Here is a 15,220-nt window from a genome sequence, read left to right on the forward strand (position 1 = left end):
ATGCAAAATCGTCACAAGCCTGTCACGATGAGCGCCCTTCGGCATGCCCGGCAAATTTGATGGCTCGGTCAACGCAGAGCGGTGTGCACAGCAAAGCCGCTTTGGGCGACGGAGTCTGAATTTCATCACGCTGTGGCGGATGGATGTAACGCGTCTTTCTCGCAACATAGCATAGAGCAAGAACAACTTCGCATGGCGTCAATCGGGGTCACTCTGAAGGTAGCTCCATGTTAGAAAGGCTTATATTATGGGTGGCAAAATTTTAGGATGAGTACTGCAGGAAGGATCTCCATATCAGCTGTATTTCCGGCACTTACATTGGGGTGCAAAACCATGCAATCGCTCTTCTATTTGTTTCTACATCAACAAATTATCATACACAGGGTTGAAACATGTTTAGATAGTGTCTATACAACTACTAACCAAACCCATTAAAATATTTTTGAGAATTGGACGAGATATTCGCATTTTGCATATTGATGCGCACTTTGCAGAACTGTGCCTAGGATAGTAGCAGCCTTGCAGCCCACTTACTGTCCACTTCACCCACTTAAACTTGGCCTCCTGTGACCTGCCAAATACACCTCTACCGCTACTAGTACCAAGCAGCCATGGTCGGTCAACGCCTCCAGCCGCCAAATTCGAAGAGTCGAGGCGACGCGATCACGGCACGTGCCGCGATCGAGCTGTGTGTCCCAGTCCCAGTTTGGGAATGTCGGCATCTGCCGCGAAGACTCTCGGCTCGAAATATGGGATTTGCACAAATGTCCAGTAGGACCCCCGACAATTGGGGAGGATCCCTGAGCCGATTTCGGACAAATTTTGGACTTTTGAGAGCGCCATCCCTGATTTTTCACGGACAAATCAGGGGGTCAACCCGTGGATGGCCTGAGGTTTTTCACGGACAGACGTACCGGACATCATGGATGCCTGATCCCCCTCCGGACAAAGTTCGACCCCGGCCGAACCTATCTACGTATGAGGCCGGCACCGGGGCAGAAGGGGGCTCGGACTTACTACTGCCTTCAAAGGCTCTTTAGGTGCTGTCTGGTCGCACAGACACGCCGCTTCGAAGTTTGTAGTTGACATCTCAGCAGCCTCACATAAGTGCCTTCCTGAAGATGGAAACTCGCTAAGAACAGTAGAAGGTGCTTACCTTATGATGTCACTATCGTAGTAGCCTTGAATTCTGTCTCAAGTAATAGACAGAATGTGTTACACAAAGGAGCATGCTCATTCCTTCATTCTCGCAGCTCGGAAAGCGGTTCTGAAATTTGGAGCCTCCCGACTCGGACCTGATTCGTGAATACGGACAAGATTGGAGCCTCCTGAGGCCTGATCTGGGAGCCCGGACATTTCTGTGATGAACGGATGCCTGGTCCAAAACCCGGACAAATTTGACCTCCGAGGGCCGGAGGCCTGGTTTTTCGCGGACATTTCAGGCCAGAAATCGGCTTCTGCTAACGGACATTTTGGGCTCCTCAGGATCAGGCATTTCCACCAATTGTCGGGGGTCCTTGTCCAGTGCGCCTCGGAAGGGCGCGCAAAGCGAGATCAGATCCTGCACATTTGCGCCTGCTAAATGGTCGAACGATCTCCAGCTGGGATGGGCCCCGGGCTGGGGCTTAATTGTGCCTTGATCAAGTTCATGTGACAGACTGATAGTCACCCAGAAACCTGCAGCCAGGAGGCAAAAAGACATCTTTGCCAGTGAGCAATCCTGGGACGATGCGAGGAAAAAAAGCTATGGTGAACTGAGCGCAATCAGTGGTTACTGTACACCCTTGACTCTCCGACAAAACGAATAATAGGTGGCCATATGGGCACAAGCTGAGAATTCGAAAAAAGCGAGGGATCCGAATTGCCCGAGAAGCTGCCCATGGGTAGTGGCACACGGCAATGGCAAATTTGCTGCGGCAATGCACATGGGGCTAGCACGTTATTGCATGCGTGTGCAACTGATGGGTGGTCTGAAGCATTCTCGGGGATACGCACCACCGGAGACGGCTCCGTGGGCGGCTGGTTAGTCAATGAAAATTTCGCATGCCACCTAATATACACTTTGGAAAACAACCACTCACACGTTAACAAATGAAAAATGAGAGTATACACACTACATGGGAGCCAAACGCAAAGCGCGACCCCAAGCCGAGCCAGTCATATCATCAGCGAAACAGCGGGAATGCAGTCTAAGGACAGAAATGGGAACGACGAACGCGAACGCGATAAAGCAAAAGAGACATGGCGGACCGTAGGCGACAGATACGAGGTACAGCATATCGAGAGCGGGTATACGAGAAGGCGGGAACGACGATCACCAGCCGCTACAGAGCAGCAGGCTCGGCAACCACCACGTTGTCGAGAAGCTTCTATGTCGTCCCTGGATGCGAGACGTCAACCCCGGCCACAGGGGTGATAGCGGCGAGGACATGGGCGATGTGTCTTATAACACCGATTTTCGGAGGATGACCATGAGACCGTCGGAGTGGGCAGAGAATATTGCGTCAACCACTAGTTCGTCGTGCTTTGCACGCCCTCGAGTGCGATGTGGACGCGATGGTCCTGCCGGTGCGCCGTGAGCCCGCGTATGTGTCTCACGCGTTGCGGCGACGGTGCCTCGGCGTTGGCGCGCGGGAGGAGGAACCTCCGGTTGACGGGCGCTATTTCCACGGTATTAGTACTGCGGCGACCACGCAGACGGCTAGATACAAAAGGACAAACCTCGAGTCCCTCCCTTCCACGCAGACAGTAAACTTGCCGTAGCCAAACCCGCCATCGCTGGGCTGCCCGCGCTCGTTGACCCCCCAGCCCTTGATCACATCGATCCAGCTCCGTACAAGCTCTTCGTCCTTCTTCATGACGAAGTCGAAGAAGCTCCGGCCCATCGCCTTCGTAGTGGACAAGAGGCTGTCGTTCGTGCAGTACAGGATCCCGCAGTTGACGGAGAACCTGTCGAGAATGAGGGCAGTTCGGACGGACTGCTCGGGTAACGGATCGAAGTGGATTGGCGAGGCACGGCGGTGCTCGCGGACTGGTGTGCTCGACCTACTGCTGGTAGGGCTTGAGGCTTCTGAAGACGGGGTATGTGCAGGAGAGTCAGGAGGCATCGGATTCGGATCATTCCACCGCTATTCAATCGGTGAGCGGACGACTCTAGTAGGAAACGATCCCTGGAAGAGCACTCACCCTGAACTCGAAGTTCTTCGCGGTGGGAGTGATGATTGTTATTTCCTGCGCAGTGGAGGCATTGTGCATGGCCTTGGGACCGGGCGAGGCGAAGGAAACACTGCCTACGAGCACATTCTGGCAGACGGTACGCGACTATGTGCGTTAAGTTTCAACCGTACGACTGACGCCGTCACCGGAAATGGACACATACAATAGCACAAAGGATATAACCTTTGTCCGAGTCTTTGTGTTTCATGCGCAAGTATGCAAGCACCGCTGCTTGATCTTGAGATATTGTCGAGTAGTGCATATGCTTTACCCGAGGGAATTCGTCTGGGTGAACGAGATTCAGCGAGGAGGTACCGATGAGCTCATGAGGCTCAAAGCCTATCTTCGGTCAGCACCGCGCATAGTGGTCATCAGAAGGTGCGTGCACATACCTAGTAGGTCGAAGGATGACTCTGACAAATAGACCCAGTTCGCCTACCATAAATTCAGTATCAAAATTTGGGGCATCAATAGTAGTTCCTTCACCTTTTCCGTAAAATCCACAATCCCGACTATGATAGGTACATCCACATACATCAGATCACGGCACAAAGGATAAACAGGCGCCACGCACTGAACGAGCATGCGGTCGGGTCTGCGCTCGGAGTTGATGTAGTCATGGCGGAGAAGGTGGTGGTGGAACGGGTCGTCGGGGAAGAAAAATCGAGTCAATTTCAGAAGCGCACGCTGAGTGTGCCGCTCTAGGATACAGAGGTTATTCGGGGTACGCTAATCTCGCCAACTGAATTCCGATACAAATATGAATTCTAGGAATGGCTGGGAATAGGACCGCGGGTATCACAGAGGGGGAACCCGTTGGACAAAATGAGAGACAGGACGGAACATGAGGCGATACACAGGGACCTGAGTGGGAACAGAAATTGGACAGATTGCTGTCAAAGTTTTCGGTCGTTGCCTCGGCGCGTGCCACGGAGAATTTAGGGTGATGAATTCGAGCTCGATTTTTGGATAGAAAAGTAGAAAAGGTTTCGAGGTGTATATTTCGGACGAGAGAGAGGGGGAAAGGCAAAAGACGGAGGGAAGTCATCGTGGGGGCGCGGACACTATATTTATGGCACGTCCACGGCACAGGCGCCTGTGTCCACCCAGATCCATTGGCCATAACAAATCTTCCCACCCCATTTGGCGATTGGCACCGCTTTGGCACCGTGCCGTGGACCGACCTCAGGCTGAGGCTGCGCTTTCACTCAGCTCATATCGTGCCTGCGTGAGTACTGAAACAACGTTTGTAACCCCATCAATTGTGCTGTTTTATGTTGACTCGTCTGCGGATCACTTACCAGATCCACGTCTTTGAGTATCTCTACTCCGCGAGACATGTGGTCTATAGCACGCGAGATCGCAGAGGGCGACCTCGTAATTATCTGGCTCGCAAGTAGTCTCCTGTTTCGCCGTACCTTTACCTTATTATCTGATCTGAGTCGTTTTCTGCTCGTCAGACCCGTGATGTGATCCAACCCCTGGTCATTACACCGGGAAAGGAACTGAACAGCAAATTTGGTGTTTACCGACACACAGACCTGGTCGGCGTGCCATATGGCTCTAAAATCGCTTCACGCAACGGAAAGGGCTTCGTACACGTCCTCAGGCCTACCCCCGAATTATGGACGCTCGCCCTGCCACACCGCACGCAGATCCTATATCTTGCTGACATTGCCTTCATCGTCTCATGGCTGAACATACGACCCGGCAGTCGCGTCATTGAAGCTGGTACGTGTGATCTTAGATAACATCCAGTACTGCATTTCCGCTCGTTGTGCGTCCATGTGGGGTGCAAGCCCGCAGTATCTTCACGAGTCTGTGCTCCACATAGTCTGGTCTAGTCTTGATCACGCGCTGTTTCAGCGATTCTTTTACACTATGTTGGCAGTTTCTCTAGGGATATCTTACGATTTATCGGTCTCTCATGTCTCCTTTCGCCTCAATCTTTTCTTTTCAGGTATGTAGCAGCCCAAAACGCGCATCTCGCCATTAACGTGAGGTCTGCGTGCCACTATCGCACCAATCAATAGGTACTGGCTCGGGTTCCTTCTCCCACTCGGTCGCTCGCACGATAGGCAGCAGCGGTCATCTGTGGTCATATGAGTTCCACGAGGCACGGGTCACCAAAGCCAGGTGCGTTGTGTTGCCTCTCCACATGAGTCATATCCGCTATGTATGCCTTGTATTCCGTTGATGGAGTGGAGAATATTTGTCTTCTGCGCTTTTTTTTGCCCACAGTCGCCGCTGCTCTAGTTTCTCGACTGAAGAACAATTGTTACGTCCTTTCCCAGGGAAGAATTTAGCCGCCATGGAATGGAAGATATTGTCACTCTCACACACCGTAATGTTTGCAAGGATGGCTTCACCGTTGAAAACACGGTAGACGCGGGTGAGCCACTCTACGCTCGGAGTACCGACGATCTAGTGCTGTTGAGACTGATCTTGCGGCCTTCCTCAGTCTTCCTTGATTTACCTGCGCCATGGGAGGCGGTCGAACATGCAAAAACGGCATTGCGGGTACGTTGTCAACCAATAACTCAAAGTAATTGTTGTATCTACCCTTATATTACCAACGTTCCCTCCAGAAGGACCGCATAACGCGAATATGCTGCTTTAGCCCATGTATGGAACAGGTCCTCCGAACAGTGAGCGCCTTGAACGATGCAGGTTTCACGGGTGCGTGCGCCTATTCCTGGACGTCCGACAGTCGGCGATCTCACTTCGTTTTGTTCTACGCAGACATCACCATGTACGAGACGCTCATCCGCCCGCACCAGGTCGATGCAGTACCGCCGCTGACCCCGATAAGCGAGATTGGCGAGAAGCTGAAGAAAACGGAGGCGCGAAGAGAGGAGAAGCGCCAGCGCCAGATCGCGAGCTCTCGGGCGGCGCTCGCACGCCGCGAGGCGGCATCCGGGAAGCGGAAGCGCGGGGACGACACTGGGGAGGCGCCTGTCGACGACGCGGAGGGGGGGATCGCGGGGAAGAGAGCGAAGACGGACGACGAAAATGATGCCAAAGACACCAAATCAATCGCGGGAGACGCTGTCGTGTTCAAGGAGGAAGAAGTCGTTCCAGCCGTGTCTCACGATGTGCTACTCGAAGCGTCCATCTTAGCGGAGACGGCGCCTCCAACGAAAATCAGCGTGTCGAAGGCGTTTCCCGAAGTGCGGGGGCATACCTCCTACCTCACCTTCGCCTGTCTCCTGCCCGCGTCCGTCAGTGCTGAGAATGCAGCATCAGGGTCCCAGCCAATTGGCACTTCAGGTGGAACGCGGTCCGTTGAGGTTGGTTCTTGCATCACTCGTAATAGTGGTTCCTACCCATCAGCTGACGACTTCATTAATGAGAACGCGGAAGCTTCCCCAGCCACGGGCACAATAATTACTACATAAGGTACGGACGATTAGCAAGTGTGTATATCCTACTTTGTCGTCCATGGCCGCATCTACTCCGCAACAGCCCTTCGATAAGCCAGCTCCATATCCTTCTCTTCCTGAACTTGAGTCGCACTCTTGGGCACCCGTGTACGCAGAACACGGTCAGATGATCCCGGAGCAGAGGCTCTTGTGCGCTTTGACGGTGAAGCTGTAGCTATCTCTGGCTCCGATTCTGCATCTTCATTGTCGGCGTCTTTCCTGGGACGTTTCCGAGACCGACGCGGAGAGGGCTGAGCTGACGCTTTAGCTTTCCTCGACGTCGCAGCGGGCGTCCCCGTGCCGCTGCGCGTACTCCGAGCGCTTCTGCTCGGAGTGCTCGTGCCCTTCGTGGCATCTGATTTGTTGTCCTGGGCAAGTGAGGACACGGGTCGAGACTCCTCTTCCTCGTGAGAAAGGTCCGCCTGCTGCCTTGCTGCATCCTCAGCAAGCTCTCGGATGCTCTTCGGAATCGCCGTGCCAGGTTGCATATGTATCGGGACCACGATCTCTTCCAGATCCTCATCTTCGTCGTGGTTCTCGTCGAGGGTTAATGTGTATGCTGCAGCAGGCGTTTGGACGTCCTCCACCTCGTCAAGCTTGAGGCTGGCACTGCGTGTATCGCGGCTGGGAGCCAGTGATATGGTGGTGGACGTCCTGGGCATTTCATGCAGATTCTTCGGTAGCGTGAATGGCTGAACCACATCGTCTGCCCCCGTGAGGAAGCCCCCTGCTTCTAGCTGCGCATCCTGTGATCAGTTAAACGCCGCATCAGAATGAACGTTCGGCCTCATGTGCAGCCCACAAACCTTGTTTTCTTCTTCCTGCACGATCGAGCTCTCACGTACGTTGTTATCAGCATACTGTTCCTGGAGCCGCTGGCGGATCCGGAGGCCTTGCACGAGCTTCGTCCACCGCTTGAGGACCTGCTCCTCCCGTTTGGCTCTTCTTTTCTCTTCGGCATCCTGTTCGGCTTCCCAGAATGCCTGTCAGCAGCCAGTAGTAGGCCCAGTCATCAGCATCCTCGTAATCACAAGCAGAGCACACAATGCCAGGAAGGCTGCTTCTGCCTCACCTCAAGCACGGTTTGTTCATTCTCCGCTGCGACAACGATACCCGAGATTATGGGGAAGGCTCGTCGCTTTTTGAATTCAAAGCCCGTCTTCAGCGAAATTGTTTCAGCGTACGGACTCACTTTCCGAAAGAAGAAGGGACATACCACTGCTTCCGCGAAGTCAAACCCTAACTGCCGCGCGACTTTGGCAGCGCCTTTGTCTACGTAAGCCGTAAAGAGCGTCATTGACATCCTGCATGCAAAGCGAATATATGGCGACGCTCACAAGGAATGTAGGTTCCCCCAGCGGGAAGCATGGAAGGTACATAAAGATCGATATTCCCGAAGTCGTTCTTCGGTACTCTCCCCTAGTACACTATATCAGGGACATTGCGAAGTAATAGCTAAAACAGATCGCACTTACGTCGATGACTGGATTGGGAACGTACAGTTCAGTTTGATTTTCCGCGTAGAGGCCTTGCATCACCCCTCCCTCACTGGCGAAGCCATCGCCCCCATCCTCTTCGGCAGCTGCGTGCTTGTCCTTCTGCTCCGCCAGCGCCATCTCGATCGCGCGTTTCTTGTTCACAGTCATGGCCCGCTGCTTGACCCATTTCATCGGCTGGCACCCTTCGCGCACCTTGCGGCCCTGGCGCATCCAGTTCTCCGCGGTCTTGAGTGAGAGCACGGCGGAGCGCGAGTATACTGGCTCGCCTCGGAACTTGCCAATCTCTCTGAGCGGATGGATGACTTCGTCCCGCCTTAGATGCCGAGCTAGGACATATCTGGGCGAAATTTCTGTGTCAGTTTAGTATCTCGCGTTAAATAGAATGGGCTTACAACGGATGGTCCTTGAACCCTGTCATGGTCGTAGGCATCCGCTCTGTAAGTTGATCGATCTGCAGCTCATCATCTTCAAGATCATCTCTATTCTGAGGAGGGTCTACTGAGCATGCTGTCCCTATTGCAACGGAAGTTCGGCTCGAACGTGGGACAAACTCACCAATCTATACGGCCTCGTCACCAGCCCAAGTATCCCCTCCCACCACTGCTGCCTGCCCCTCCCCCCCTGCTGTACCTTCGCGACCTTTGCGCCATACTCCCTTGCGTACCGCGGCGTCACGTCGCGCGCATACCCGTCCTCTTCAAACGCGAGAACGTAAACCAGCCGGTTTTCGACACGCACGGGTCTATTGCGGTCCGACTTCGTGAGCGCAGAAGCATTAGGCGTGGGATCGAATACCTTGCGCCTGTTGACGATGCACCGGACGGGATCGACGGGCAGCCAGCGTGCGTCGGCGCGCGAAAACACCTCTGTCCAGAACACAGGCGGCGAGGTCGTCGGGTCGGGAGTGCGCTCTCCTGCAGCCTAGTCGTGAGACGGGTGAGTGCGTGAGTGCGTAGGATAACGCACGTCGTGGAGGTCTATTAGGAGCTGAGCCAAGCTTTTTACCGCGGCTTTTTCGCAGGTTGATGATGGGTGGTGCCTTCGCCTTCCCTTTATCTTTGGGTGTTCCGTTTACCGCTGGGATACTGCCCCCGTCTAGGCGCTGGCCCCCCACAGGGAATATGTCGTCTTCCATTGCTCTCCCCTTGCCTTTGTCGGTTCCACGGTCAGACATTGCAGACGCACCGGCGGGTATCACCACCTCTTCCATGTCATCGTCCTCCGCAGTTTCCCCCTCTTCCGCTTCCCCGTTTACCGCCTTCTCCTTTCCCTTCCCTTCCCCTTTCTCTTTGTCATTCCCCTTACCGTCTGCCTCCTTGCCCTTCTTCTTCGCAGTGGACTTGGACTTTCCCGCGTTCGCCTGCCAGGGCACGCTCTGTAGACTTACGACCAGACGCGCCGGGATGCCTAGAGCGCGACAAAGGGCGGTGAACAGCTGGGCACTCGCATCACGCGACCCGCGAAACATCAACGCGTGCTTCATCAGGCTCTTCTCGCTCCTGATCACCTCCGCGTCCTCTTCATCCACGTCGATCGCACGCTCCTTTCCCTTCGCTCTGCGTCGCGCCTCCGCGGGGTCTGCGGAGAGGGAGAGGCCGAGGCGCTGCTGCACGTCTTCGAAGGTGCGGCTGCGAATGTGGCCGGTAGGATCGACGCGGAAGCTCGCGCTCCACCATTCGGTGAGGCGGTTAATAGCTGCCTCAAAGAGCCGTCCTCGCTGGGCGGCCTCGGGCACGCGCGACTTGTGGATCAGCGCGAACGCGTTCTGCAGCGAGAGCGGAGCGAGGGACATGAGTCGCGCCTGGTGGATGACGTCCGGTGTGAGTGCGGGAAGCAAGATGGAAGAAAATAGATAGACTTGGGAGATTAGGGTGACCTACGTGCAGGAGAGGGTCGTTAATCCATTTGTTACGTGTGCGCGCATTGGCGAGGAGACAGACGGTGTGTATTTTGTGGCAGTCGAGCCGCACCAGACGCTGCGCGTACAGCTGTTCCCCTTTCGCGCTCTTCCTGCCCGCACACGGCGCTCACAATCAGTCTACGCGGACGAAAGAGAAACGACCGGGACGTACTTCAGTGGACCTTGCTTCTTCGTCTTTGCCTGGATTGTGATCTCTATGTTGCCCGAGGGGCGTGCAGAGGGACCTTCCTGCACGTCGTCAGCAACAGTTTGAAGGACGACAGGTTCTTCCACCGCCTGAGCCTCGGGCACAATGACCTCCTCCCAATCAAAGTCATCCTCGCTCTCACTGTCGCCTCCAACGACTGAGCTGCTTTCAGTGAGCATGTCGAATCTCGCTCCTTTTGCTCTTGAAATCAATGTAGAATACGCAGCGATCGTTGTACCTGAGCCCAGGGCAACTTCTCTGATGTTAGATGGCGCGAGTGCGGTTCGCGGAACTTGAAGGCGTAAGCTCAGACGTTGTGCAACTCAACGCATGGATTCAGGCCAGGGAGCCGTCGTCCGCCCAGAGAAGGGTCGAAATTCAAGATGCAAGTTGACTCAGCTGACCGAACGCGAACGCGCTGCCGACGCGTTCAAAGTCACGGTCACATAAGATATCACCACTCACGGGCGTCTAATATCACGCTTACACCAAAATGGCGGGCGAAAGTGCTCGCTGGTCTCTTCCCACAATGCCTTATCGGAGATGTGCTCCATGGGTATTGTTAATAAATTCCTTCTCGAATATTCCCAGGGATCACATTTTTTTTATTTCGCCCTCGTCGGAGAGAAATACGGCCGGCAACAACCCACAGTGAGCAACGACCAAACAAAGCCAATGTCGAGCAAGCGAATATTTGGCTGATAAGTGGGCCCTTACCACATCATCCCATACCATATCGGGCATCAGTCATTGACTTGCTCCCAAATCAATGGCATCACTTTCGGGCAACTGTCGGGTCACAACCTTGTCACGGCGCTTAGAGTGGTTGGTAACTATGTCACGCTGAGCAATGCACCCAACCGCGATGGCTAATACGTCAGCGGTATATTGCAGAAGTCCAGACAGCTGCGGGGACATGTAATCTATGCTAGTGTACAAAATTCGAGAATGCGATCGAAAGCAAGGCGGAACGATACTATGGATACACGTAACTTACAGTGGATGTTCACTGCGACTCGAGCTTGACCGTGAATTTGAGCTGCAGCTGCTCGCCCTCGCCGACGGGCTCGCACACGATCTGGTTCATCGTGTCCACAATGAAGTGCGCGCCGCAGTTCTCGATCTTCGAGCGCTCGTGGCTCGTGCAGACCGCGATCACTGTCGCGCCGGACGCCACACCTGCGCGGATCCCGGAGGGTGAGTCCTCAAAGACAACGCACTTCTTCGCGTCGAACCCAAGGCACTTGGCCGCGAGCAGGAATGGGTCGGGCGCCGGCTTGCCAGCCTTCAGACGCTTGTCGTCCGCGGTGATGGTCACCGGGGGAGGGGTAATGCCGACGCGCGTCATGCAGCCGTAAGCTACAAGGGAATGTCAGTTACCGGTGATTAGAAGCACGATAAAATAGATGTACCATATGTCTTAGCGCCAGAGGTGGCCACGGCATAGCGGCCTTTGGGAATGGACGACATCATCCTCTTCACGCCGGGGAGAATGCGCACGGAGCGGTCGACTGCAGCAGCCTCAATCTGCCACGCTTGAAGCTGATCCTTCACCTCCTTCGCCGGTGCTGCGGTGACGTAGTCTTCACCGTCGCCCTGCTCACTAATGGGGTTCTCGATCTGGACGCGGTCCGGCTGGGGCACCGACGACATCGCAAGCATGGTGCTGACGCGGTGGAGGAAGGACGGGCGGCGGAAGGCGGCGAGTTGGCTGAGGCTGCCTACGAATGACGATGCGCGGGAGCTGGTGCGCGACGATGGGGCCGAGCCGGCGGGCGTCAGTGAGGGCGTCGCCGCCGATGAGGAGACGGCTGAAGACGCGGGCGAGTTCTGGCGGGAGCCAGGGCCGTGCTTGTGGTACGCGTCTGCAAAGTAGAGGATGGACTCCTCGAATGCGGTCACCTCGTCGTCCATCTCGTGCTCCTTGATGTGAGGCTTGAAGGACGAGAGGTTGTCGACGGCGCGCTTGCCGTGGGTCGCGGCGATGACATAGGCCGGGTCCTGCCCGATGTCCTTTGCCACCTTGCCCCAGGCTGCCTCGACTGCCGCGATAGAGTCGGTGAGTGTACCGTCCTGTCAACACACTATCAGAGTTAGCGACCGTTCGACAGATGACGGGATGGGGGTGTGGAATGATACACACCATGTCAAAGAGGACGGCATCGGCGTAAAAGGTTGTTTCGGTGGACATTATGGCGGTGCGAGTCGGAGTGAAGTTCGTCGACGACAGAGAAGGTGATCGAGTTCTGGGGCACAACTGTGTTTTCCGAGACTCGAGTATGTGGCGGACTGATGCAGGTCCCAGCAAAGGAGAGGGGTCTTATATACCGGAAGGCCAGTCATTTCCGTGGCGCGGACTGAAACAAAATTTCCAGTGCGGTAATGGTGGAGCGGCACTTTAGTTGGATTGGAAACGATGCCAACGTAATTCCAAGCGGTCGGCGGCGCTGCGGTTGAGAAATTTGTGAGCGCCCCAATGTTCTTCCACCCCCGGGGCGCCTGCCAAATATGGACGAAGGTGTAAGAATCTGAGCATCGATGCTGGCGTTGAGTTGCAAAAGGCAATGCCCTCCAAAAAGTCCGAACCCCATCAATGTTCGAGCTCCAACAACTCCATCCGGCAATCGCGGGAGCGTCGGCCGCACCCGTATTTCCAGGGTGGATCCCAATGTAAGACATATTCGTTGTCAGGCCGGGGTGAAAGATCCCTGCGGCTAGTTTACGAAGTGACCCCAGAAAAGCAGTTACACAGTCAACGTCCATGACACGTGCAGAGAACCACCTTGTAAGAGCGGTAGACAAGGTCAAACGTGCGCTCAGGCTGGCACTTGAATTCGGACGAAGGTGGTGGCGGTGGCTGTACAGTTGCCTGGTTTGTATGATCACCGTTACATGTCTGCACCGACCCAGCATTTATTGATCAACAGAGTTCTGAACGCCCTTTTGCAAATATCATGCAATAACTGCTTTCACTATTAATCCTGACGTTTTCATTTTCTCACTGATCTACCCGTTCAGCCGCGTGGACTCAACGCTGCTTGGCACTCCTATCTCTAGATAAGGTGATGAACTGACGCCTCATCATCCTCATTTTTGGCCCTATCGCACGCCCATGGTTGCTGTCTTGATGAAAGCTGCTCTACTTCTTGTAGGGGTTTGACGAAAGCGGCGTGCGCGATTCCGGCCCAGTGGAACGCATAATTTTACTCCATTGACGCGTTAAGACGCGGGTGCGCGTTGGACGCCCGTACGGCTCTTCCGACGTCGCATGCAGTGCCCGGGATAATGATCGCCACCTCCACGAGCTGTATTTGGATACGTCGTAGCCATTTCAACGCATCTTCCTCAATACTTACCTGTCCTGCCAGCTTGGTGTGGCATCTCCACGTCGTTCCAGGGTGCCTTCTTAATAACAATCATATCGCGATGGCTTACTCACATGCGTACTCTTTAGCGATGCTTTGTGGGCTTCCCTTCTCTCCACACTGGTGTATGCCAAGTATAGTTAAACGCACTCGGCGCTCGGCACGACGCGCGTTCGCGTTCGTCAGTGGCTTCGAGGACGCTTACAGGGACGGTCGCTATCTGGCCGCTTCCTAGCGCACCGCAGGTGTCCGGGCTGAAGCTTGAAGGCTTCCTCTTCTGGTTCCGCTGTACCGCTGACAAGGATGACCCCCGTTCTCGCGTCCTCGTTCTTCTCTCTCCTATGCTCAATGTGCGGCTCCACTTCGTAGAGATCACAGGGCACCTACACAACCGCAGATATCGATGCACATGTGTATTAAGCGATTCCCGGGTTCCGTTGTGTTGGGTCTACGTACATATCAGCTTGCGTTTACTGGTCTCTGCGCTCCGTCGCAGCTGCCGTCGCTATCTTTGTCCCCCTTTCGTCAGCGGTCGGGGCGGCTCTTATGCATCTTCCTTCGTTTACCGCAACCCCGTCTCTATTTCCTGGAGGATTTATGCCTTATTACGAGGAACGTGTCGCGCTATCTCGTCCGTGCGCCCATATCGGTGTCCTTCAACCCCGGTGCGCTTGTGCTGTGCCATGCTTCTGGTAGACTCAGTGGCTACGTAACTACCACGCATATCTCCTTCCATTGTGGTCGTAGCTTCCCAGTCTTCTTGCCGCTCGCATTTCCAGGGACCGGTGTGGAAGCAAGATCAAGCTTGACCATCGATCGCTTTACTATATACGCCTCCTGTGTGTCATGTATTGTGAGTGGTGTAGCGTTCATATCTATGTGCTAAATGTGCGTGCTGAGTCACACTGAGCATAGTTCCACACATTGTTTTCAGTGCTGCGAGAGGTGTGCTCGACGACTGGCAGTATTCAGCAACTCATCTCGGGCGGACCATAGAGCAACATTCCCCCACACGTTCTCAGTTGTGTTGGCAGCATCCTGAAGAACGCCGGATCTTGTCGAGGGAACTCCGCGCTTCGCAGACCACCGGCGATTTCGGTCGTGCGAGTTTACGGTAGGCGCTTGTCCGGAGCAGGTCATGCTTCCTGGTCGTTAATGAATTGAGTCTCCCACATACAGTGCGTCGGCCCGGCGAAATTCGTCTCCAGAAGAGCAATAACGTCCATAGACGCAGATCGTACCCGTCATTACCTATGTCAGCTCTTCATTCCGCACGAGTCGCTGGGAAGGTCGCGAGTTCCCTTTGTGCGCACTCTTCCAAGTCCTTGGTTATCTGACGACACTTCTAACGCACCTCTCGCTGTGAACGCGGTGAGGGACACGTTCTACAGGAGGCTCGGTACTGCGTCACCTCTTATGCCCGACAACGCCTTACCGTGGGACATTACTCAGGACGCACCGCTTCGTTTCTTGTCGCATGCCGGTGGCATCTCAGTCCGCATTTGGGATTACGTTCGTTTGCACGGCATCCAAGGTGTTTCCGTGTGATGACTGCCCGGTCTTCCGTTCATCTGTGTATTCGGAGCTTCGGACAGATGTATGTCCGGAGG

At 54.8% G+C, this 15,220-nt stretch overlaps 5 protein-coding genes across 5 annotated transcripts; 2 read left to right on the top strand and 3 right to left on the bottom strand.

The window, feature by feature from the left end:
* Positions 1 to 2,443: 2,443 nt before the first annotated feature.
* On the bottom strand, positions 2,444 to 3,836 carry SCP_0702930 (hypothetical protein; the record flags this gene model as incomplete). Its single annotated transcript, XM_027760219.1, has 7 exons — positions 2,444 to 2,660; positions 2,722 to 3,128; positions 3,187 to 3,321; positions 3,380 to 3,555; positions 3,609 to 3,651; positions 3,703 to 3,728; positions 3,791 to 3,836. 7 exons carry the CDS (start codon positions 3,834 to 3,836, stop codon positions 2,444 to 2,446), a joined length of 1,050 nt encoding a protein of 349 aa, XP_027616020.1.
* Positions 3,837 to 4,288: 452 nt separating this feature from the next.
* SCP_0702940 (tRNA (adenine(58)-N(1))-methyltransferase catalytic subunit TRM61) lies at positions 4,289 to 6,614 on the top strand (the record flags this gene model as incomplete). Its single annotated transcript, XM_027760220.1, has 9 exons — positions 4,289 to 4,461; positions 4,521 to 4,608; positions 4,677 to 4,947; positions 5,250 to 5,352; positions 5,511 to 5,608; positions 5,678 to 5,736; positions 5,805 to 5,895; positions 5,959 to 6,506; positions 6,570 to 6,614. The coding sequence occupies 9 exons, from the start codon at positions 4,289 to 4,291 to the stop codon at positions 6,612 to 6,614; spliced, it is 1,476 nt and encodes a 491-aa protein (XP_027616021.1).
* Positions 6,615 to 6,667: 53 nt separating this feature from the next.
* SCP_0702950 (Rad4-domain-containing protein) lies at positions 6,668 to 10,424 on the bottom strand (the record flags this gene model as incomplete). Its single annotated transcript, XM_027760221.1, has 11 exons — positions 6,668 to 7,384; positions 7,445 to 7,621; positions 7,711 to 7,797; positions 7,855 to 7,910; positions 7,976 to 8,057; positions 8,114 to 8,474; positions 8,530 to 8,621; positions 8,693 to 9,051; positions 9,104 to 9,938; positions 10,018 to 10,147; positions 10,210 to 10,424. 11 exons carry the CDS (start codon positions 10,422 to 10,424, stop codon positions 6,668 to 6,670), a joined length of 3,111 nt encoding a protein of 1,036 aa, XP_027616022.1.
* Positions 10,425 to 11,251: 827 nt separating this feature from the next.
* On the bottom strand, positions 11,252 to 12,436 carry SCP_0702960 (2-deoxyglucose-6-phosphate phosphatase 2; the record flags this gene model as incomplete). Its single annotated transcript, XM_027760222.1, has 3 exons — positions 11,252 to 11,604; positions 11,658 to 12,318; positions 12,389 to 12,436. The coding sequence occupies 3 exons, from the start codon at positions 12,434 to 12,436 to the stop codon at positions 11,252 to 11,254; spliced, it is 1,062 nt and encodes a 353-aa protein (XP_027616023.1).
* Positions 12,437 to 14,456: 2,020 nt separating this feature from the next.
* SCP_0702970 (hypothetical protein) lies at positions 14,457 to 14,829 on the top strand (the record flags this gene model as incomplete). Its single annotated transcript, XM_027760223.1, has 3 exons — positions 14,457 to 14,463; positions 14,526 to 14,724; positions 14,790 to 14,829. The coding sequence occupies 3 exons, from the start codon at positions 14,457 to 14,459 to the stop codon at positions 14,827 to 14,829; spliced, it is 246 nt and encodes an 81-aa protein (XP_027616024.1).
* Positions 14,830 to 15,220: the final 391 nt, after the last annotated feature.

This window comes from Sparassis crispa (genome assembly GCF_003851025.1).
Source record: "Sparassis crispa DNA, contig_000006F, whole genome shotgun sequence".
Lineage (NCBI taxonomy): Eukaryota > Fungi > Basidiomycota > Agaricomycetes > Polyporales > Sparassidaceae > Sparassis > Sparassis crispa.